The 25,000-nt window shown below is 41.8% G+C and overlaps 1 protein-coding gene across 1 annotated transcript in view; it reads right to left on the minus strand.

Moving 5' to 3' along the window:
• Positions 1 to 25,000, minus strand: part of LOC121390252 — a 137,312-nt gene that overhangs the window by 479 nt on the left and 111,833 nt on the right. Inside the window, exon 3 of the mRNA XM_041522036.1 lies at positions 1 to 3,714. This exon is cut by the window's left edge and continues 479 nt beyond it. Within this exon, the coding sequence (XP_041377970.1) occupies positions 3,362 to 3,714 (353 nt within the window). The 3' untranslated portion in view covers positions 1 to 3,361. The remainder of the gene's footprint in view (positions 3,715 to 25,000) is intronic.

Raw genomic sequence — 25,000 nt, forward strand, 5'->3', positions numbered from 1 at the left:
ATGCTTCTCAAAATTCTTTCTAGCTGACACTTTTTGGATCCATCAATTGAAAAACAAACAAACAAACAAACAAACAAACAAACATAGGAAACTACTGTACTTGACCTTTCACTAGTTTTTAAATATGTCGGGCCAAATTTACAAAACCTCATTTTTCCGTAAGCGCAGAAGTTTAAGGTAAATACATACAGGTAAGTTTACGCAGAAGTTTAAGGTAAATACATACAGGTAAGTTTACGCAGAAGTTTAAGGTAAATACGTGCAGGTAAGTTTACGCAGAAGTTTAAGGTAAATACGTACAGGTAAGTTTACGCAGAAGTTAAGGTAAATACGTACAGGTAAGTTTACGCAGAAGTTTATGGTAAATACGTACAGGTAAGTTTTACGCAGAAGTTTAAGGTAAATACATACAGGTAAGTTTACGCAGTTTTACTGAAAACAGGTTTTGTAAATTCGGCCCGTTTAAATTACTCAAACCAGTGGAAGAATCTTATTTTCATGAAAACATGTGAACGTAGATTTTACACAGATCGACATTATATACACATATGTTTGATGAACATTTGTAACACTTGCAACCCCACGTGTGTCTACACGTGGTATAAAATAATTCAAGAGTTTGGTCTGGTAATCCAGATTGCCAATATACACGTATACAGTCTCGTTCTAACCGACACTTTTAAACTCTTATACAGAGTATTGCTCCTCGTCGTGGCGCAGGGCTGGTAACATTTTTATAGTTTAACCGAGAATGGCGAAAACAGCACACATTCTTTGGTATCTAGTAAACATTTTAAAATTAGTTCTGTAAGCATCGGAGATGTTTTCCAACGGCTGGCAAATACAGAAGTGATACCAAGTAAAAACTCAATCTAACGTTAGAGAATCCTAAACTAGTGTGAAAGGATTCCAAGATGGCGGATAACAACATTCCAAAATTTACAGAATGTCAAAATAGAATAATCAGAAGGCAAAGAAATGTCTATATTGCTTTTGTTAGAAATAAAAATGTCGTTAGTAAAATAATCTAGACAGAAATGTAGTGAAAATGTTGGTATCTAGTCTGTCTTCATGATTAAACGATAACATTTTCTTTTTAACGAAGGAGGTTAACATTTGCTGTAATGTTTAAACAAACAGATGACACACCCTAACAGTTGATGCAGATTATAATCAACACCTTCCACCTGATTGTAAATCATCCAGTGCGATCACCGCCATCTTGGATATTTCTGTTTTGTAATTCAAACGAAATTTGACTAGTCAAACACTTATAGATGTTCTAGAACTATATATCACCAAACATGGCCGTACACTCCTCGCATGAGGCCAAAAACATTTTACTTTTTGCTTTACCATAAATATAAATTTAAAACTGTGTCTGCCATATCCTCATCCACCCATTTCACACATCGTTCCGCGGCCCTGCCAAGCGGAGGTCAGAGGCACAGTGATGATTTTATGTCTTGTGAGTCTGCCAAAACTTTTTAATTATGCATACAAAGTTTAAATAAATATTAGTTTTAAATGGCGGATTGTTTTGCAAAGGGTTCTACATGAAACTTCTTAAATAGAAGTTGTGTATTAGCGTTGAATTCACTTTAAGATATGTGGGGGAAAACTTAAAAGAAAATGTTTTATTTAACGACGCACTCAGCACATTTTATTTACGGTTATATGGCGTCGTGGGAAAACTTGAATATTTATTGTCTTGTTCAGACGCCCCTCGACACCACCCTTCCGGATCCGTGCCTAGTAAATTGCCTCTCGACCACCCTTATTATGAACAATTCTAGAACGAAACCAGGAGTGTGTGCAGAAAATTAAGCTAAGGGGGGGGGGGAGAGACTCAGAGGATCTACAATTTAACGACCATAAAGTCTAAAGGATTAGTCATGTTCCCCCGAAAAATAGATGTTAAAAAAAAGAATAAACTTTGAGCAGGGGCTTCCACCCCCCCCCCCCCCCCCCCACCCCCCACCCCCGGTAGATGCACAAATCCTTAGCCATGAGGAGCCCTGTCCCAAGTTGAGTCAGCAAACTAACTATCTGATTGATTCCCGACGTGGCCATTTTGTTTACCATGAAGCGCATAAACTTAGTTGTGCGGACGTTTCAAGTTCCAATCGGTGTGGCACAACTCGGGCCAGGTTTATACCCCCGAGCCGCGGTCTGAACAAGACTGTATGTTATATTGGTCTCTGGTCTCCCCTGGTTACACCAACCAGGATGGACGGACAATTACTGAAGAAATACAGTCCGCCCTTATCCACTTCCGGCTGGTAGTTAGTCTCGGTCACTTCCAGACATCTGTCAGTTGAGCGTATTCGAAACTTCGTTCTAATTCCCCCTTGTTTGCCCTATTGAGATACGTCATTTTCAGGAGTTAGTCCATGTGTCCCTTTCACGTTAGTCGCTCCACCCCCTCCGCAAACTATTTTCTAGATCCGCCACTGATATAACAAAGTATCTTTAGTAGAATGCTGTATAAGCAACAGTGCAAAGTATTGTAGTTATCTTGACAAAACCAGAACGGATAATCGAATACACGCTCGGAACACTCAATACTTCAAAACAAGAATCGACGTATTTGATTGGCTGATCGATGGACTGGTTATGATGACAGACTGGTCAACGTAAAATCAGCATTTACTAATCAGGCTCATGTAGTGTAGCACCGCCTCGCCTACACAGATCTCGCTAACCTTCTGTATATTTGAGATCAGAGCTACACTCGTATCGAGACTAAACCACTTCCGGTCATACATGCTGATGGTATTTGCTTTTTTCTTCTTTTTTAAATCATTAAAAAATATACTATATCCACGCACTCTACAGGAATTCACAAGAAATCGTCACGATTTCCAACTAAACATAATAATCATTATCACAATAAGGGGAAATAATTCAAGACATCACGCACGCACTCACGCGCGCGCGCACGCACGCACGCACACACATACACACACACACACACACACACACACACACACAGGACCCGTGCTTATAAAACGTTTAGAGTCCAGACTCAATATCTAATGACGTCGCACACATGCAATGTGAATGGTTGCCATGACGTCAAAGTCTCACTCTCTATTTAAAGTCTTGAGTCTAGTCTGGTCAGGTCATAGGTTTTAACGTGCACATTCAGAACAAGCTGTTGTAGCACACACCTGTCATTGGCACAGGTGTCGACTTTCGCCGGCTCCTCCGTCCAAGACAGAAAAAGTATTGAGTCTGAGGTCAGGTCAGGTCAGGTCAGGTCTGGTCATAGGATTTAACGTCCACATTCAGAACAAGCCCTCTCTCGAGTCCAAGACTGAAAAGGTTTGGAAAGCACGGGACCACAAAACCGCCATTTTCACATTTCTGTCGTCATTTCCTCCATTTGAATGGGTAACGTGTTAATCTGGGGCACCGTGTTGAGCCGCGCTAGCCGCTTCTTCTCTCGCTCGAACATAGTCAAACTGAGTTTGCGGCTGTAGTTCTTGTAGATGATGCTGTCCTGCGCGCGCTTCACGATGCGGATCGTCTCGAGGTTTTTCGGGCTGTGTTTGTAGCGCGGCTCCATGGGCTGCAGGATGCGGATGCTGTCCCACTTCTTGAAGAAGAACGTCACGGCGACGATCCACACCATGATGAGGATGAGGAAGACGACCACCTCCTCCGCCTGGGTCCCGTGACGAACCACAAGGTACCCGCCGCGCCCGTCATCTGTTGATAATAAAGTGATAAGATTAGACATATAAAACCCGTGACGAACCGCAATGTACCCGCCGCGCCCGTCATCTGTTGATAATAAAGTGATAAGTTTAGCTATATAAAACCTGTGAGAACCGCAATGTACCTGCCGCGCCCATCATCTGTTGACAATAAAGTGATGTTTAGACATAATTATAAAACCCGTGACGAACCGCAATGTACCGACAACGCCCGTCATCTGTTGATAATGAAGTAATAATATTAGACAAATAAAACCCGTAACGAACCGCAATGTACCCGCCGCGTCTGTCATCTGTTGATAATAAAGTGATGAGATTAGACAAATAAAACCCGTGACGAACCGCAATGTACACGCCGCGTCCATCATCTGTTGATAATAAAGTGATAAGATTAGACATATAAAACCCGTGACGAACCGCAATATACAGACTGCGCCCATCATCTGTAGATAATAAAGTGATGTGATTAAAAATTAAAACCTGTGAAGAACCGCAATATAGCGACCGCGCCCAGCATCTGTAGATAATAAAGTGATGCGATTAAAACTATTAAAACCCGTGACGAACCGCAATGTACCACCGGCCACGTCCGTCACCTGTTGATGACATTGGCATTACACACAAAAGTCCGAAAACCCCATTTTTGTATCTTCTAACTTCAATGATTTTACTACAATTAATAAAAGTCACAATTATTTTATAAACTATAATATTCGAAATAATAATCAATAAATAACATACCAGACAACAAATAAATAAATAAATAAATATATCTTTAAAACCCCCAAACAATTACAGTAAAGTACACTTATAACGAACATTCTTAGAACGAACTACTGCATAGAACGAACTGATCGTAGTCCCGTTTTATTGAACCGCTGCTATAACGGACTGACTACAATGGTCCCTTTCGGTTCGTTATAAGAGTACTTTACCGTACAACGAAGCACACAGGTGTATTAGGTGTATTTGTACATGTACTAGCACTGTGGTAAAGGTCACTTTCGCAGAATGACAATTAGCGGTCACGCTAAACTTGTGGCATTCTTTGACAGCGTCATTATACACACAAAACTAGTATTTAACAATTAGTGTCCATCAAAAGACCTGTGATACGACACCTGGGGCCGTCAGATGATCATTAAATGGCAAATTGCTTAAAAGCGGTTCGCGTCCGCGTTTTACCACCGACCTAAGTGAGGCTGGAGAGCTGCTGAAGACAACTTAAGGCAACGTTTAGCCAAATAAGGCTTAGGTCCAATAACATCGTTATCTATCCGCGTTGTTTATGTAGTTCGGCTGGAAGAGATTTCCTAGTTTTGAGTGGTATAGAGAGACATAAAGGCAGCGTTATCAAGAGGTTACTATGTTAGTACTGGTGTAGTCATTAAAATAATGTCCGCATTCTTATATATATACTCTTCAAGAAAGTAGGGGAACTCTAATAAGAATTTACAATTGCCAAAATTGTAAGGTATATTAGCTATGGGGAATGGTTAAATGATAATAGTGAATTAATTGGGCAAACATTACAACCGGTAGTTCAGTATTACAGTAGGTTTTATGACCACCAAACATCTTGAAGGACGATTGGGGTCAAAAGTGAAATTTGAAAGTTGACGTTTTTTATCGGTAAATCGCAAATTCAAACAATAAAAATGACTAAAAACAAGACAATAACAACTGTATGATCAACAGAATGAAAAAAATTGACAGAAATAATGTTCCACAGTGATTATTAGACCGTCCTGGAAATGGTCAAAATCGAGAATGACACACTTAATGTTTGCATTTACCATAGTTTGACACCCAATAGCCGATGTATTTATGCTGGGGTGTCGTTAAACATGCATTCATTCATTCATTCATTCATTCATTCATTCATTCATTATTATATAAGTCACCTAGAAAGATTCACTGGTTGTTTTGTTTTGTTTCATGACACCATTAAAGTACAGTAATTTAGTAATCATCGGCTATTGGAAGTTTGTTTTGTTTAACGACACCGCTAGAACACATTGATTTATTAACCATTTCCTGTTGAATGTCAACCATTAGGAAATTTTGACATATAGTTTTAGAGAGGAAACCCGCTACAACTGTTCATTAGTAGCAAGCAATCTTCCATATGCACCATCCCACAGACAGGATAGCACATACCACAGCCTTTGATATACCAGTTGTGGTGCACTGGATGAAACGAGAAATAGCCCCTCCGACGGGGGGTCGATCGTAGACCGAACGCGCATCAGGCGAATGCTAGACCACTGGGCTAGATTGCAACCACTAGACCACTGGGCTAGGTTGCAACCACTAGACCACTGGGCTAGGTTGCAACCACTAGACAGGAGTAAAATCAGCTTTGCCGTGAGATTACCTTTGGTGTATTATTTAAAATAACGTCCTCATCAACTATAAAGCTTCACTGGTTGTTTCAACAATGACTACATCACAAAACAAGAAACAAACCTTTTGTTTCAGATTAAAATTGCCATTTGTTGTACCTTCATGTCGACTTAACAGTATTGCAATATTGATGTTATATTTCCCAAATAGACATTAATTAACTAATGCAATGATATTATATCCTTTTAAGTATTATTATTCACAGGAGTAAGCTTGATAAATTAGGACACAGAGTGATAGTAACGTGGAAAGCTGTGACGCAGTTGTATAAACCCGATTTGTTAACCTAAAGCTGCGTTCTAACGGTGCGATATACAGCAACGATTTACAGAAGATTTTCGATTAGTTGTAGGAAGAAGCTTTAATTTGAGCCCGATTTCAATTCTTGTATCCAATTACGATTCAAGCACGCTGTCTTGGTACACATCTTGAGAGAGAGAGAGAGAGAGAGAGAGAGAGAGAGAGAGAGAGAGAGAGAGAGAGAGAGAGAGAGAGAGAGAGAGAGAGAGAGAGAGAGACAGAGGGAGAGGGAGACCCCCAAACCCACTCCGACACAAAAACCACTACTGAAAAACACACATACAGACACACACAAAAAAAGAAGAAACCCCCAGAACAACCCCCCTCCCCCCAACACACACACAAAACAAAAACATAAAACCAACCGCTTTCTGCGGTAGTGTAAGAGAAGATGTTGATGAGATGTTCATTTAACAAGTAAACCCTCCGGTGATTAATTCATGTTGAGTTCCGCATGAACAACCGACACGCTAGCAGACCCTACCGAATCACGCGACCTCGAGCGAACTGCGTGGTGTGTGATCAGCAGAGTCGCGTGCTAGGAACTGTTACCGTTCATATTTACATAACTGCTGATAAAACGGGAGGCAGCACGAATTTAATAGCAAAATAACACGCATGTGCTGTTTATCAGGGCTGAACTGTTTACGTGAAACGGACTTGGCAAGGCAACTGCTTATTAAAATTCGGGGCACTGCACAACTGAATAGCTGGGGAATATACAAAAACAGGTTTGGGTTTTTGGTTTTGTTCTGTTGTTTGTTGTTTGTTTAACGACACCAATAAAGTACACTGGCGTAGGAAACGGGGTGAGGGGCAAGGGGGCATTGGATGTCAAACATTTGGTAAAGTTTAAATATAGTCTTAGAGAGGAAGTCCGCTACATGTTTTCGCTAGTAGCAAGGGATCTTTTGTATACACCATCCCACAGACAGGATAGCACATACCACGGCCTTTGATATACCAGTCGGGGTGTGCTGGCTGGAACGAGAAATAACCCAATGGGTCCACCGACGGGGATCGATCCTAAACTGACTGCGCATCATGCGGACGCTTTACCACTGGGCTACGTCCCGCACTCACATAACAAGAAAGAAATGTTTTATTTAACGACGCAATCAACACATTTTATTTACAGTTATATGGCGTCAGACATATGGTTAAGGACCACACAGATTTTGAGAGGAAACCCGCGGTCACCACTACATTGGCTACTCTTCCGATTAGCAGCAAGGGATCTTTTATTTGCGCTTCCCACAGGCAGGATAGCACAAACCATGGCCTTTGTTGAACCAGTTATGGATCACTGGTCGGTGCAAGTGGTTTACACCTAGCCATTAAGCCTTGCAGAGCACTCACTCAGGGTTTGGAATCGGTATCTGGATTAAAAATCCCATGCCTCGACTGGGATCCGAACCCAGTACCTACCAGCCTGTAGACCGATGGCCTACCACGACGCCACCGAGGCCGGTCAACACATAACAAGATTCTTGGTACTAAATATGTTAATAAGAATGTCACGGGGATCCTACAATACCCGTAACTGGATGAAACACGATTATCCAAATATCTCTCCTAACTGTATATCTATTAGATCTCTCTGTATCGAGCAGTTATACCCGCTGTGGCTCGTCTAGGTATGATCAGAGATACTATCTTATATAAAGTATATATTATTATAGCACGTTTAGTTCACTAGAAAACACAACAAAACACAATACACTTTGGAATCTGTATTAGCCTACACTGACACATGTACTGCCGCAGTAGTTAATTAATAACAACAATAATAACAACCCAGAACTGATCACTTAATTAGTTAATCTCTAGGTGTCTAGTTTACACAATATGATAATCACTTCACCGTGACACAACACCCACACGTGTGATAATTGAGAAACGCTTCCAGGGGAACTTAATTAATAAAGGAATTACAGCTCTATTCCTAACTTGTTAATTTTTAATTAACCCTTAACTACTCATTCAGTAACCTTGTAACACAGAATTAATACTGGTACCTATCACAATAAAGACAATAACCTACAGTTTACCTAGGTCCTCTAGGATGACTGGTTAAGCTTTTTATAATTATTTAGGACAGTGAGCCTACAGATTACTGCGTCAGATGACCGGCAGCACCGTCTAAATAATATTGGTATAATACAGTATTAAAATATTTAAAGTCACATCAATCACATCAAGGTTATACACAGAGCAGAACATATATATTTACCAAAGTCCCGTCTGAACTAATTTAGATCGTTCAGTGGACGGACAGCGATCCCCTGGAGCCTTCCTATGTTTCTCCTCGATATCTCTAAAACCCTAGCTATTTATTCAAAACTATCAGAGACAGCGAATATCGCCTGGGGGTACAAGGCGGTACCTCACGTATCATGTGGATTTTCCACAGCCACCATGCCGGCATATTTTTCTCTGATCGTCAGACTGGCTGTCGCCATTCCGCGAGCAATCCCCTGGTCATAAACAGCACTGGCGGAGTTATTACGTAACTACTGGCCACATGGCCTCCACATCTGCGCTAGGTGTGTATTAGAAAAGCTCGATGACCGTCGCGCAAGGGTATCACGTAACAAGTTGCCCATCTGGGCTAAGTGCATTTGGAACTGCACACGGCCTTCTAAAACAATTAATATCGCCACAGGCGAAAAGAAATTAAGAGCATGTACCGTCACAAAGAATATTAATAAATACAATCGTGTATCTGTAAACACGTACGATATACACATAACTTATTCATATCAATACAGATACCTAATGCAAACATACACGTAACCAAGTGCATATTATGAACAAATATGTCATTGTGAAGAAAGAAACATAATACTATATTTGTGTGTATGTGTGTGTATATATGTATGTGTGTGTGTGTCTGTGTGTTTGTGCGCGCGCGCGCGTCTCCGTGTGTGTGTGTCTGTGTGTGTGTCTCTCTCTGTGTGTGTGAGAGAGAGAGAGAGAGAGAGAGAGAGAGAGAGAGAGAGAGAGAGAGAGAGAGAGAGAGAGAGAGAGAGAGAGAGAGAGAGAGAGAGAGAGAGAGAGATATTTAAATACAATTTCAGTGAAAGAAAAAAGTTTCTTTACAAATTACAATAAAATGGCATAGGTTCAACCTTTGTTTGATGTAGGTATGAAAGTAACTGGTGGAACAGCCAACGTAAAGCCAGTCTGATTAAAATTAGCTCTACCAGTAGATCTAACAGCATTGCGTGTGCTCCCATGTCCAGGTGACATTTTATCTATAAATAACAATTTAAATATCGACCATGTCATGTCATGTCATAGGGTTTTACGTGCACATTCAGAGCAAGCTGTTATAGCGCACGCCTGTCCATGACAGGAAAGGTGGGGGGAGGGGAAGGAGGGACCGCCTGCACTGGCAGGTGCAAGGGAGCACCAGCAGCCCGATTGAATCGGTAGCAGGCGGGTGGGGGTGGTGGTGGTGGTGCTATGGAATTTGAATGGAGCCGTTAATGCCAAAGAGAAAGTGGTGAGCAATTTTGTTGAGGAAATTTTGGCGCAATTTTGAACGGTCGGTCGAAAGGTAAATGGCCGAGCTAATATAGGTTTTGATATTAGTGAATCGAGAGTAGCTCGTTAATTTTAGACCTTTACGATGCTGTGGTGTCTCCCTAGGTTGCCCATCGGGTCCTTATAAAGGGCCTGACCGCTTCTGGTCGAGGCATCACCAAGTACCAAGTTATTACCAGCAGCAAGTATTGGGGGTTTGGGTGGGGGAGGCCGATATCGACCGCTTACACTTCGCCTTTTATAGCATTATTCGGGAGCATACAAATTCTAAAAATATTGGGCGAGACTATTTATGTAGTCGGTTAAGTGCTCGCTTGATCCATTCAACGAATTTGGTTATTTTTTTCTTGTTCCAACCAATGAACCACAACTGCTCAAAGGCCGTGGTATGTGCTATCATGTCTGGGGGAAGTGCATATAAAAGATTCCTTGCTGCTGATGGAAAAATGTAGCGGGTTTCCTCTGATGACTACGAGTCAGAATTACTAAATATTTGACATCTAACAGTCGATGATTAATTAACCAATGTGGTCTAGCGGTGTCGTTAAAGAAAACAAACTTTTTTGCATGCCAATACCAAAACCTCAAACTTGAAAGAAATCTCAATTTGACAACTTATATAATAAAATGCTCTAAACAAAGCAGTGTTTTTAACATCATTCATTAACATTGTCTTCTATGGAATTTTATTTGGCATGGTACAACCATGGTGCCAAACTTGGTGATCTCTAAAGCTGTATCCTAACCGACCGCGAACGACGCGAGCGATTATTTTAGAAATCATTGATTTCAATTGCCACATCCTAAGCGCACGCGTAAGGCGCGACGGATAAATGTCTCGTGTCGCACGCTTCCAGTTGGAATACAGCGATTGAAATCAATGATGGCTAAAATAATCGCTCGCGGCCGGTTAGGATACAACTTAAGACTACCATGCTTCACCCCCCCCCCCCCCCCCCCACCCCCAGTGTATCTAAAGATACCACACCTGCATTTCTTCCGGTGTCGTTACCTGCTGTGGCGGCTTAATATAGTCCGGTTTAGGAAACAGGTCCTCATACCAAAACAATAGAAAATTCTGATATGCATTTTGAAAATGTTTCTTTGATGATTACAAGTAGATTAACCCCTGTAGTATTTAAACAACCCATTGGCTTGAAGTTACTTGTTATATGTAGCACTAACTGATAACAACTGTGCAAGTGGTATAGTGCCACTTACATAACAGCAATATTAGTCAAAGTTAAAGTTGGTTTTGTTTAACGACACCACTAGAGCACATTGATTAATTCATCATCGGCTATTGGATGTCAAACATTTGGTAATTCTGAGTCATAGTCATCAGAGGAAACCCTCTACATTTTTCTTAATGCATCGAAGGATCTTTTAATGCACCATCCCATAGGCAGGATAGCACATACCACGGTCTTTGATATACCACTCGAGGTGCACTGGCTGGAACGAGAAATAGCCCAAAGGGCCCACAGACGGGGATCGATCCCAAACCGACCGCTTTACAACTGAGCTACTTCCCGCCCCGAAAACGTTCGTAGTGAACCTGTTGATTTTGTACAAGGTAGTTATCAGTGAAGAGTACTTCCTAAAACCAGTAGTCACAAGGCCATCTCGATATTGTTGTATTTTTCACAGAATACATTCTGAAACTGTCATCAATTGAATGGAGTAGTAATTAATGATGCCGTGCAACCTAACCCACAGTAGTTATCTATAACACTTTGTTCAGAAACGTGTTTACACGAGCGCGCGTTCCGTCTAACGCATGTTTAACAAAGCTTTTTGCGCAGCCCATTAAAACCGACATTTCCAACACGTCGCTGTCATGTCTCGGCGCCAAAACTGTTATTAATGGGAAGTGTTACTTGCCCCAGACACATCCGACTAAATTAGACAAAATTACTTCCAGTGGCTAACGGCGAGGTAGAAATTACAACTTGCCTTAGTGCGCAACTCTACTAGTACGTGATGAATGGAAAGTGGGTAACACACGACGCACGGGGACAGTGAATAGTCGAATCCTAACACGGGCGATGTCTCTTCGTGAATCAATCAAATCTTTAATCAAATGGTATTAGGGTTACCGGAGTACAACTGAAACGTGTTGTTCGCACCAACTGATATTTGGGATTTGAAAGATATATTATTTAATATATTATAGTGAGTGAATGAGTGCGCGAGTTGGTAAGTCAATCAGTCTGTTTGTTTGTCCGTCTTCCTCAGATTGCGAGCGGAACGTAATTCAGTGGTAAAGTGCTCGTCAATCAGTCTCTGTTTGTTTGTCGGCTTCCTCAGACTGCGAGCGGAACGTAATCCAGTGGTAAAGCGTTCGTGTGATGTACAGGCCGCAATGAAATAATCGTGTATGGTGTATGTACCCAAAACGCAAGCCGCACACGCATCAGACAGTCGGACCGCACGCACACGCCGTTTATGGTCATTTTTGGAACGATCCTAAAGATAACAATATTTACGATTAACCAGCAGCGGAAATCAATTTGATCTATTGACACGACACAGGTGCTTTTCATTAACTGGCGGGATTGACGCAAATACACAATATTGACACAATCCCCAGTTGCAGGAATTGGATAAATGAGCGCACACGAATGGGCTGCACCGTAACGAGGGAGATTTATCGCGCCAGGGCGGAGATGTCGCTCGGATACCGAGTCCGGTCGACCCGAGACTCGTAAACCCAGTTCGCTCACAGAGGAACGGCGACAAAACCAGTTGACGACGTCACGGATTACCATCGGTCATAGTACGCGATCGTCGATTGGACAATTGATAACCATGGTGACCCTGATCGGCTGGGAAGCCTTTAGGTTTTCTTGGGCCCAAGCAATTCCCAATACAGAGAGTGTTAACAGGTTTAAAAAAAAAAGAAAAAAAAAAAAAAAAGGAGAAGATATTAGCAGCGTATGAACAAACACAAGCAGTGCACGTGTAAAAAGTTTGACACCCTTCATTGAATCTACCATCGTCAACAGCCAAGGTACCATTCAGTACAGATAGCCTATTTCTAAATGGAATATCTGTACAGAATGGTACATTTCTACATTGGCTTGTAAAGATATGAATCTATCTTGAAACAAATGTGGGTGTCACGTGACATTTAAGATTCGAGGCGGGACATAGTCGAGTGGTAAAGCGCTATGTTGATGTGCGGTAGGTCTTGGATCGATCCCCGTCGGTGGGACCATTTGTGCCATTTCTCATTCCAGCCAGTGCACTACGACTGATATATCAAACGCCGTGGTATGTACTATCCTGTCTGTGGAATGGTGCATATAAAAGATCCTTTGCTACTAATGGAAACATGATGGGTCTTTCCTCTCTAAGACTTTAATATTATCTCAGAACTACTAAATGTTTGACATCCCATAGCCGATGATTAATAAATCAATGTGCCCTAGTGGTCTCGTTAAACAAAACAAAATAAAAAGAGAAAGATTTAAAGGATGTTTTTGTTAACAGCCCCAATTATTATTACTAACATTTGCAGCTCAGTTTTATTATTTGTTTTGTACCTAGTACTGGTTTCAACCAGTATAGTAATATACACTACGTAACAGCATGTTACAAATGTATAATATTAGTCTAACTGCAAATCGACAATACTATTTGCACAAATGATCAATGCCACATATTACTACCAATCAAAACCGCAGCTGCTTTTACTCCGTACATATTGTAACTTTGACCGGGGACTAATTCTAGTGGTTTGTGGGTAATATTGATAATGGTCACTGGCGTAGGAAACGGGATGTGTGTGTGTGTGTGTGTGTGTGTGTGTGTGTGTTCCAGATATTCTACTTTATATTTGCTTTATAATAGTGTAAAAGTGTGCAAATATAAAAGTGTGCCCTCCTCCCCACTTTTTGGCATCTTCCCACACCACTGATGGTCTAGGGCCGTATTTAGCCAAAACGTACTGGGGGGGGGGGGGAGTGTGTGTGTGTGTGTGTCAGTAAATATATGCACTTTATGACATATACCTAAATATGTACTCTTATTTCTAAAACGTTAAAATATTTATTTGTGCAGTAACCTAGGGGTGGATCCATTGGGTTATTTCTCGTTCCAGCCAGTGCAACACGAATGGTATATCAAAAGTCGTAGTATTTGCTATCCTGTCTGTGTGATGCTGCATACAAAAGACCCCTTGCTACTAATGGAAACATGTAACGAGTTTCCTCTCTTAAGACAATGTTAAACTTACCAAATGTTTCACATCCAATAGTCGATGATTAATAAATCAATGTGCTCTAGTGGTGTCATTAAACAAAACAAACTTTAACTGTTAAAACAAGTTGGCGTATCTCCTACAGATGCGGATCCAGGGTGAGTGGGGGCAGGGGACCCGTATCCTCTAAATATAAAAATATATTCAAGTGACATTTTTTTTTTGGCTTTAAAGGGAAAAATCATTGGGTTCTCCTTTTTACGCGTTGGTCCATGTGCCCCCCCCCCCCAAAACAACAACAAACAAACAAAAAACAACAACCCCCCCAAAAAAAAAAACACCCCCAAAAAAACCCCACAACAACAAAAAACAACAACCCCACAACAAAAAAACAAAAAACAAAAAACAAACAAAAAACAATTCCTGGATCTACCTGTTCTGTATGTCTGAGTATTACAAACATTGCTATTAAAGATGAACATTGTCTTGAACCACTTTAAAGTACACTCCCTGCCCTCCAACATCGTATACAACCTTGTCCCATACACAATAAAAATACTCAAGAAACACTTCGTCCTATTGATTTGTTTTGTGCTACTTTATTTAGACCTATACTGTCATTAGTTTACCCAGCGCTAGGATAAAGACAAAGAGATCCGGCAGAAATTAGCCTCGTTTTTGTTTCAGGTATGTTTGTGTCTAAAACGAGTGCTGTCTAAGATTTGCAAATAAACGGACCCGGTTCACCACGTCCAGTACTTTATATTCTGTTTTTACTTTGTTTACACTTGTCTCCAGAGAACGTTTTTTATAATACAGATTATAACGACGATTAATTTAATACACCATAGCTCTGCACAACACAAACAACAAAAACAACAGAACAGAACAGAACAGAACAGAACAGCACATAGCATATGCATAGCACAGCAGGGGACAACACAGTGCTCTAGTGGTGTCGTTAAACAAAACAAACTTTAACTTTTCATTTCAATTTGCATGTCTGGTGTCCTGCTAAACTGACCACAGTTATTTATAATAAGTTCTTCCATAGATGTGTAATGTATTTACTCTCACACGCACTGGTGACGCGGCTAATGCGAACCGACACCAGCGCTCGGACCGGACGGAGACGCTGTTTATTAACATCACGGCTCGGTTTGTGGACAGTATGTATCAATGGTCGTAATTACGACGTCCGGCACTCGCCGTCCACTGCTTATCAACAACACGGTGTTGACGGTTTGTGGACAGTCTGTATCAATGGTCGTAATTACGACGTCCAGCACTCGCCGTCCACTGCTTATCAACAACACGGTGTTGACGGTTTGTGGACAGTCTGTATCAATGGTCGTAATTACGACGTCCAGCACTCGCCGTCCACTGCTTATCAACAACACGGTGTTGACGGTTTGTGGACAGTCTGTATCAATGGTCGTAATTACGACGTCCAGCACTCGCCGTCCACTGCTTACCAACAACACAGTGTTGACGGTTTGTGGACAGTATGTATCAATGGTCGTAATTACGACGTCCAGCACTCGCCGTCAACTGCTTACCAACAACACGGTGTTGTCGTCACAGAAAACATATAGATCACACTCCTTTCAAAGTTAAATGTTAGTTTGTTAAACGACACCACTAGAGCACATTGATTTATTAATAATCAGCTAATGGTTGATTGAATGTTTGTTTAACGACACCCCAGCACAAAAATACATATCGGCTATTGGGTGTCACAAATGGTAAGTATATGAACATATTTGAATCAGCTAATGGATGTCAAACATTTGGTAATTTTGACATATAGTCCTAGAGAGAAAACCCGCTCTATTTCTCCTTTAGTAGCAAGGGATCTTTTATATGCACCATCCCACAGACAGGATAGCACATACCACGGCCTTTGATACACCCAACAGTCGTTGTGCACTGGCTGGAACGAGAAATAGCTCAAATGGCCCACCGACAGTGATCAATCTTAAACCGACCGCGCATCGGGCGAACGCTTTACCACTGGGCTAGGTCCCGCGCTCAAAACAAACCGATCACTTTTCTGTTCTGTGATTTTTATCAACAGTTCTGAAATAACAGAACAACACAGCAGAACAAAAGACAAATGTAAAGATCACATCACATGTCCTGGTGTAATGCGATATGTCGGCTGTGATATTTGTTCAGAGACGATCGCCCATCAATTATTGTGCGACAGTGGAGGAAAAACACAAAGACAGCTTGTCCAATTTGCTTTGCGTAATCAATCTGTTTTCAATAATCTATGATGTGTTGATTAATCGATCTTCCGCAGTTCTGATTCCGACACAGTTAACAGAGTGCAATTATTAAAGACATTTATTACGGTTTATGAGAGAGAGAGAGAGAGAGAGAGAGAGAGAGAGAGAGAGAGAGAGAGAGAGAGAGAGAGAGAGAGAGAGAGAGAGAGACCCAACGAACGATTAAAAACTTGCTCTAGCCGATACTAGAACTCCGTACGTACCAGTCCTAAAGCAGCCGTTATGCTACTTTAAGGAGGGTGGCAGGGAGGGAATGGAGGGAGGCAGGTGTCAGACTCTGCATTATAAAAACTCAATTTGAATTTACAGGCATATCAATAAATTACCCAAAGACCACTCGTTTTCAAGCAATAGACAAATGAAATAACAAGCGCGTGCCTTTGTCATTATCGATAATATTAAACTGGCAGCTTCGCCATTGTTTGTTCTAGTCGATAAGAACACACAGAGCGATGAACTACCTCGATACGTGCACCTGTTAACGAAAAGCAATAACACGCCCTGCTTACAGCAATTACTGACATATTGCAGTTGGTTGAGCGGAACGGGAATTCTTCGTCAGGCTTGTAGTGCTTTCGATGGCATTGTGACGTCACCGCTAGAGTGCACATTTTGTATGCACGGCATAATACATGGAGTGAATAATCATCGCTTGATGGTCGTTCGAGTGACGATGACGTCACAGATGACATTTACTCATGAGTCATAGCAGCTCTGACGTAAAACCTAACAGCAGCGTTAAGAATGTGATATACGATAGGATACGCAGAAAAGCAATTAATTTGTTCGCGAACGTTTGTTCTCCAGTACACGCTAAAGAATACATTTTTAAGAACGGTTGCAGGTTGTTTCTAAGGAAGCCATGCAGAACAAAAAAAAAAAGAAAGAAAGAAAAGAAAAGAAATACGCCTTCCGTATTTTAAAGTAGGCTCCAGGGCCGCGTTTTACGAAGCGACCTTAGAGCTAACACAGGCCAGTAGCCAATGGGGGGGGGGGGGGGAGGGTCGGCCCTACTGGTGACTTTTTTTTTTCAATATTGCATCACCATGCCGCACTAACGTAGGAAACGGGGAGGGGGGGGGGCAAGGGGCATGTGCCCTCCACTTTCAGATATTTTGCTTTATAATAGTGTAAAAGTGTGTAAATATAAAAGTGTGCCCCCCCCCCCCCAACACTTGTTGGCACCTTCCTACGCCTAAACGTCCCCTCCCCCCTGTCAAAATCCTGGCTACAGGTCTGTAAGATTACCGTAAAGTTTAGTTTGCGGCACATTGCAATGTTAATCGTCGGCTACTGGATGTCAAATACTTGGTAATTTTGACATATACTACTCAAAAGAATTTAAGGGTCAAAAATTTATAACCAAATAAGTTTCAGAGTGTATTAGATTGATGATGTAAACTACACCAAATTTTTAATTTATTGTTCCATATTTACAAAAAACCACAAATAAACGTCACTGTATACAAGAAAGTCACATGGCATGCTGTCAAAGTTGAAGGTTGTCAAACATGGATTTTACACATTAGAACATTCGTTTAATAGTGTGTGAATCCACCCCTGGCGCGAATACACTCAACACATCGTTGCCTCATGCTGTTGATCAGACGTCTGAAGAACTCTTGGGGAATGGCCTGCCACTCTGCCATAAGAAGTTGACCCAGATCATGAATGTTGGCCGGAGGGGCATGGTTATCCCGAACTCTCCTGCCTAATTCGTCCCAGGCGTTCTCTATTGGGGCCAAGTCAGGCGAATATGCTGGCCAATCCATCCTGGCGATACCTTGTTGTCTGAGAAAGTCCGTTACCACCCTGGCGCGATGGGGTCTGGCATTGTCATCCTGCAGAACTGCCCCGCCGCCAATCTGCTGAAGGCCTGGGAGAACCAACGGCCGGATAATCTCATTCAGATAGCGGATTCCATTCAGATTGCCATCCACCACATAGAGGGGGGTCCTGTGGTGGATAGAGATGCCGCCCCACACCACGACGCTGCCACCACCGAACCGGTGACGTTGTCTAACGTTAACGTCAGCGAAGCGCTCCCCAGGACGTCTGTAGAACTGGAGACTAAACCTGGACTCATCAGTGAACATCACTCGACCCCATTGAACACGTTGCCACCGCAGATGAAGCGTGCACCAGTGACATCTGGCCGTTCTGTGACGTGGTAGGAGTGGTGGTCGAACAGCCTGGCGACGGCAGCGTAGATTATTGGCTCTCAGACGATTGCGTATGGTTTGATCAGACACTCGAGTTCCAGTCGCAGTCCGCAGATTGTCACGTAATCGGCGTGCAGTGGTTGTGCGTTGACGTAGAGCCATATTGGTGATGTAGCGGTCCTTTCTATTTGTAGTACTTCGGGGTCTTCCCGAACGTGGACGATTTCGAACAGAATTCGTTGCTTGGTACCGTTGCCACAGTCAGCCAACGACACTCTGACTGACACCAAGTCTCAGAGCAACATTTCTTTGTGTATTGCCATCCTGAAACCAAGCAATAGCCCTTCCTCGATCTTCGATAGTCAGTTGAAGTCGTACCATTGTCGAATTTGGAGTGTGCACTGTACACGAACGCAAGCTCCAATTATACAGAAATTCAGCATTGGGAACATGGAATACACGTGCAAAGCGTGCAAATGAAGCGCTTTGTGAAAAAGCAAGTTATGGGCACTTAGCAGACCTTTCGCTTTCGCCCTAATTTACGTGCAAATGTAAGCATGTTTTCGCCATTAGAACTAGTCGACAGTATCAATGACAGTGGATTTTAATTCCTTTATGGGTTGCTTAGACCCACTTTCATCAAAATGGAACAATACCATGCGTGACATTATGGTCTAGCTAATATAATTGACATTCAGAAAATAATGTCGAAAATAATGTCGTCTGACCCTTAAATTCTTTTGAGTAGTATATATGCCTAGTCTTAGAGTGTGTTTTCCATTAGTAGTAAGGAAACCTTTACTGTTAGTGTTACTTTATTTACGTGCCTATATCCACAACAGGTAAAGGCACGTCCATCCCACAATCTGTTAACAACGATCTTTAATATACTAGTCGTGGTGTACTGGCTGTTACTTTATTTACGTGCCTATATCCACAACAGGTAAAGGCACGTCCATCCCACAATCTGTTAACAACGATCTTTAATATACTAGTCGTGGTGCACTGGCTGCTACTTTATGTACGTGCCTATATCAACAACAGGTAAAGGCACGTCCATCCCACAATCTGTTAACAACGATCTTTAATATACTAGTCGTGGTGCACTGGCTGTTACTTTATTTACGTGCCTATATCCACAACAGGTAAAGGCACGTCCATCCCACAATCTGTTAACAACGATCTTTAATATACCAGTCGTGGTGCACTGGCTGTTACGTGCCTATATCCACAACAGGTAAAGGCACGTCCATCCCACAATCTGTTAACAACGATCTTTAATATACTAGTCGTGGTGCACTGGCTGTTACTTTATTAACGTGCCTATATCCACAACAGGTAAAGGCACGTCCATCCCACAATCTGTTAACAACGATCTTTAATATACCAGTCATGGTGGCCTGGCTATTACTTTATTTACGTGTCTATATCAACAACAGGTAAAGGCACGTCCATCCCACAATCTGTTAACAACGATCTTTAATATACTAGTCGTGGTGCACTGGCTGTTACTTTATTTACGTGCCTATATCCACAACAGGTAAAGGCACGTCCATCCCACAATCTGTGCACGTCCATCCCACAATCTGTTAACAACGATCTTTAATATACTAGTCGTGGTGTACTGGCTGTTACTTTATTTACGTGCCTTGTGACGCAACATGCTCTTATTTTTTTCGCCTGTGGCGATGTTAATTGTTTCAGAGGGCCGTGTGCGGCTGGGTTACGTAATACCCCCGCGCGACGGTGGTCGAGCTGTTCCCAATACACACCCAGACCAGGTGTGGAGGCCATGTGGCCAGTGGTTACGTAATACCTCCGCGAGTTCTGTTTTACGACCTTGTATTCCTAGCGAAATGGCGACAGCTAGTCTGACCATCTAGAAAATATGCCGTCTTGGTCGCTGTTGAAATATCACATAATAGGGGGAGTACCGCGATGTGCCCCCAGGCGATATTCGGGTATTGTAATAAATAGCTGGGATTTTAGATATATCGGGGAGAAACATACTGGAAGGCTTCCGGGGAACGCGTCCGTTTGGACTTGGTAAATATATATTTCTGCTCTGTTGTATAACCTTGATGTGATTGATGTGACTTTAAATATTTTAATACTGTATTATACCAATATTATTTAGACAGTGTTTCCGGTAAACTGACGAAGTAAATTGTAGGCTTCACTGTTCTAAAATTATTAAAGCTTAGCCAGTCATCCTAGAGGACCTAGGTAAACTGTAGGTTATTGTCTTTATTGTGATAGGTACCAGCATTAAGTCTGTATTACAAAGTTACTGAATGAGTAGTTAAGGGTTAATTAAAAATTAACCAGTTAGGAATAGAGTTGTAATTCCTTTATTAATTAAGTTCCCCTGGAAGCGTTTCTCAATTATCACACGTGTGTGTGTTGTATCACGGTGAAGTGATTAGAATATTGTGTAAACTAGACACCTAGTGATTAACTAATTAAGTGATTAGTTGTGGGTTGTTATTATTATTGTTGTTGTAAACCATTAACTGCGGCAAATATATTTGGTCAGCTTAAGGTTAATACAGATTCCAAAGTGTATTGTGTTTTGTTGTGTTTTCTAGTGAACTAAACGTGCTATATTACATATACTTTATATAAGATCGTATCTCTGATTATACCTAGAGCCGAGCCACTCGTGTATTGGACTGCCCGACACAGAGAGATCTAATAGATATACAGTTAGGAGAGATATTTGGATAATCGCGTTTTATTCAGTTACGGGTATTATAGGATCCCCGTGACATGCCTATATCCACAACAGACAAAGGCACGTCCATCCCACAATCTGTTAACAACGATCTTTAATATACTAGTCGTGGTGCACTGGCTGTTACTTTATTAACGGCCTATATCCACAACAGGTAAAGGCACGTCCATCCCACAATCTGTTAACAACGATCTTTAATATACCAGTCATGGTGGCCTGGCTATTACTTTATTTACGTGTCTATATCAACAACAGGTAAAGGCACGTCCATCCCACAATATGTTAACAACGATCTTTAATATACTAGTCGTGGTGCACTGGCTGTTACTTTATTTACGTGCCTATATCAACAACAGGTAAAGGCACGTCCATCCCACAATCTGTTAACAACGATCTTTAATATACCAGTCGTGGTGGACTGGCTGTTACTTTATTAACGTGCCTATATCCACAACAGGTAAAGGCACGTCCATCCCACAATCTGTTAACAACGATCTTTAATATACCAGTCATGGTGGACTGGCTGTTACGTGCCTATATTCACAACAGGTAAAGGCACGTCCATCCCACAATCTGTTAACAACGATCTTTAATATACCAGTCGTGGTGCACTGGCTGTTACGTGCCTATATCCACAACAGCGAAAGGCACGTCCATCCCACAATCTGTTAACAACGATCTTTAATATACTAGTCGTGGTGCACTGGCTGTTACTTTATTAACGTGCCTATATCCACAACAGGTAAAGGCACGTCCATCCCACAATCTGTTAACAACGATCTTTAATATACCAGTCGTGGTGGACTGGCTGTTACTTTATTTACGTGCCTATATCCACAACAGGTAAAGGCACGTCCATCCCACAATCTGTTAACAACGATCTTTAATATACCAGTCATGGTGGACTGGCTGTTACGTACCTATATCCACAACAGGTAAAGGCACGTCCATCCCACAATCTGTTAACAACGATCTTTAATATACCAGTCGTGGTGCACTGGCTGTTACGTGCCTATATCCACAACAGGTAAAGGCACGTCCATCCCACAATCTGTTAACAACGATCTTTTATATACTAGTCGTGGTGCACTGGCTGTTACTTTATTTACGTGCCTATATCCACAACAGGTAACGGCACGTCCATCCCACAATCTGTTAACAACGATCTTTAATATACCAGTCGTGGTGCACTGGCTGCTACTTTATTTACGTGCCTATATCAACAACAGGTAAAGGCACGCCCATCCCACAATCTGTTAACAACGATCTTTAATATACTAGTCGTGGTGCACTGGCTGTTACTTTATTAACGTGCCTATATCCACAACAGGTAAAAGCACGTCCATCCCACAATCTGTTAACAACGATCTTTAATATACTAGTCGTGGTGCACTGGCTGTTACTTTATTTACGTGCCTATATCAACAACAGGTAAAGGCACGTCCATCCCACAATCTGTTAACAACGATCTTTAATATACCAGTCATGGTGGACTGGCTGTTACTTTATTTACGTGCCTATATCAACAACAGGTAAAGGCACGTCCATCCCACAATCTGTTAACAACGATCTTTTATATACTAGTCGTGGTGCACTGGCTGTTACTTTATTTACGTGCCTATATCCACAACAGGTAAAGGCACGCCCATCCCACAATCTGTTAACAACGATCTTTAATAAACTAGTCGTGGTGGACTGGCTGTTACTTTATTTACGTGCCTATATCAACAACAGGTAAAGGCACGTCCATCCCACAATCTGTTAACAACGATCTTTAATATACTAGTCGTGGTGGACTGGCTGGAACGAAAAATAGCCCAATGCGTCCACACTGACGGGGATCGATCCCAGACTGAATGCGCATCAAGCGGGCGCTTTATCACTGGGCTACGTCCCGCCCTTAGCCCAGTGGTACAGCGTTCGCTTGATGCGCGGTCGGTCTAGGATCGATCCCCGTCGGTGGACCTTTTGGGCTATTTCTCGTTCCAGCCAGTGCTCCACAACTGGTGTAACAAAGGCCGTGGTATGTACTATCCTGTCTGTGGGATGGTGAATACAAAAGATCCCTTACTGTTTTCGAAGAGTAGCCCATCAAGTGGCGACAGCGGGTTTCCTCTCTCTATATCTGTGTGGTCCTTAACCATATGTATGACGCCATATAACCGTAAATAAAATGTGTTGAGCGCGTCGTTAAGTAAAAACATTTCCTTCCTTATGTCCCGCCCTGTACGAAGGAAATGCAGCGTAAATCAAAACACTCTGGTCGGTTGAGTGCGCGCCTGAGGTGCTTACGTCGCAGGATCGAACCACCCCAGTGGATCCATTCAACTGATTGGGTTTTTTCTCGTTCCAACCAGTGCATCACATCTGGTCAAAGGCCGTGGTATGTGCTTTCCTGTCGGTGGGAACGTGCATATAAAAGATCCCTTGCTGCAGTAGGAAACATTTAACGGGTTTCCTCTGATGACTACGAGTCAGAATTACCAAATGGTTGACATCCAATAGCCGATGATTAATTAATCAATGTGCTCCAGTGATGTCGTTAAACAAAATCAAACTACTACTATTTTAGGAACACTTAATTTCGAACCTGACAGAACGCTCGGCATCAGGTGAGTAATTATTCATGTAATGGCGCACGTACCCCCGTGAGAGAGAGAGAGAGAGAGAGAGAGAGAGAGAGAGAGAGAGAGAGAGAGAGAGAGAGAGAGAGAGAGAGAGAGAGACCCAAACACCCCACGAAAACCAAACCCCGACAAGCCCCTAAAACAAACAACACAAAAAACAAGGTAAAATGCAACCCCCCCCCAAAAAAAACAACAACAAAAAAAAAACAACAACCCCACAACCCAACCCCAAAACAAAAACAAAAAAACAATAAAGAAACAAGCAAAACCATACGAAACCAAACTGAAATAAAACATTCCCACCTCCAAAAAGCAAGAAGCACACAAAACTACATAATAACACAATTTGATATGCAGAAATGAATATTCAAATAACAAAAATGAATATTCAAAGAACAGAAATGAATATTCAAAGAACAGAAATGAATATTCCGTAAAAACCATTTCAGTATATATATACATGTACATGCATATTATACGCTGAAAATAAACTGACTATCAGTGATGAAGAAGTGTTGATCCACCTTTGTTTTAACATAAACCTCGTGACAAAAACCCAACACATACTTTTAGATTTGTAAATATGTTATTACCGTGTCACACGTTATGTACAATACCAACATCACTTCCGCTAAATGGAAACATATATTGCACGGTTTTAAAAACAAATTGTATGAGGTTTGCGCGAAGTGATTTTCTAAACCGCATCCTTTGTTACAGACATCGCGATCCTATTACGCTAACTTATAGAACAAAGGCCTAGCGATTACGTCCTATCGATTATATTTAATAACGGTGCGGCACCCAACTATCTCCGTGTGATGACACGGAGTCGTAATAAGGCCATGGACGTCAATACACTCATGTTGAAAGCCAAGGAACCCAATTTAATAGTGATTACATCATTCCGGTGGGTTTTTTTTTTTTTTTTACAGACGTAATTTGACGTTAATGTGTTTTGTTATTGGTCACGGTGATCTCGGTTTCTGTGTGTCCTTGCACGTT

The sequence above is a fragment of the Gigantopelta aegis genome, chromosome 15, assembly GCF_016097555.1.
Source record: "Gigantopelta aegis isolate Gae_Host chromosome 15, Gae_host_genome, whole genome shotgun sequence".
Taxonomy (NCBI): domain Eukaryota; kingdom Metazoa; phylum Mollusca; class Gastropoda; order Neomphalida; family Peltospiridae; genus Gigantopelta; species Gigantopelta aegis.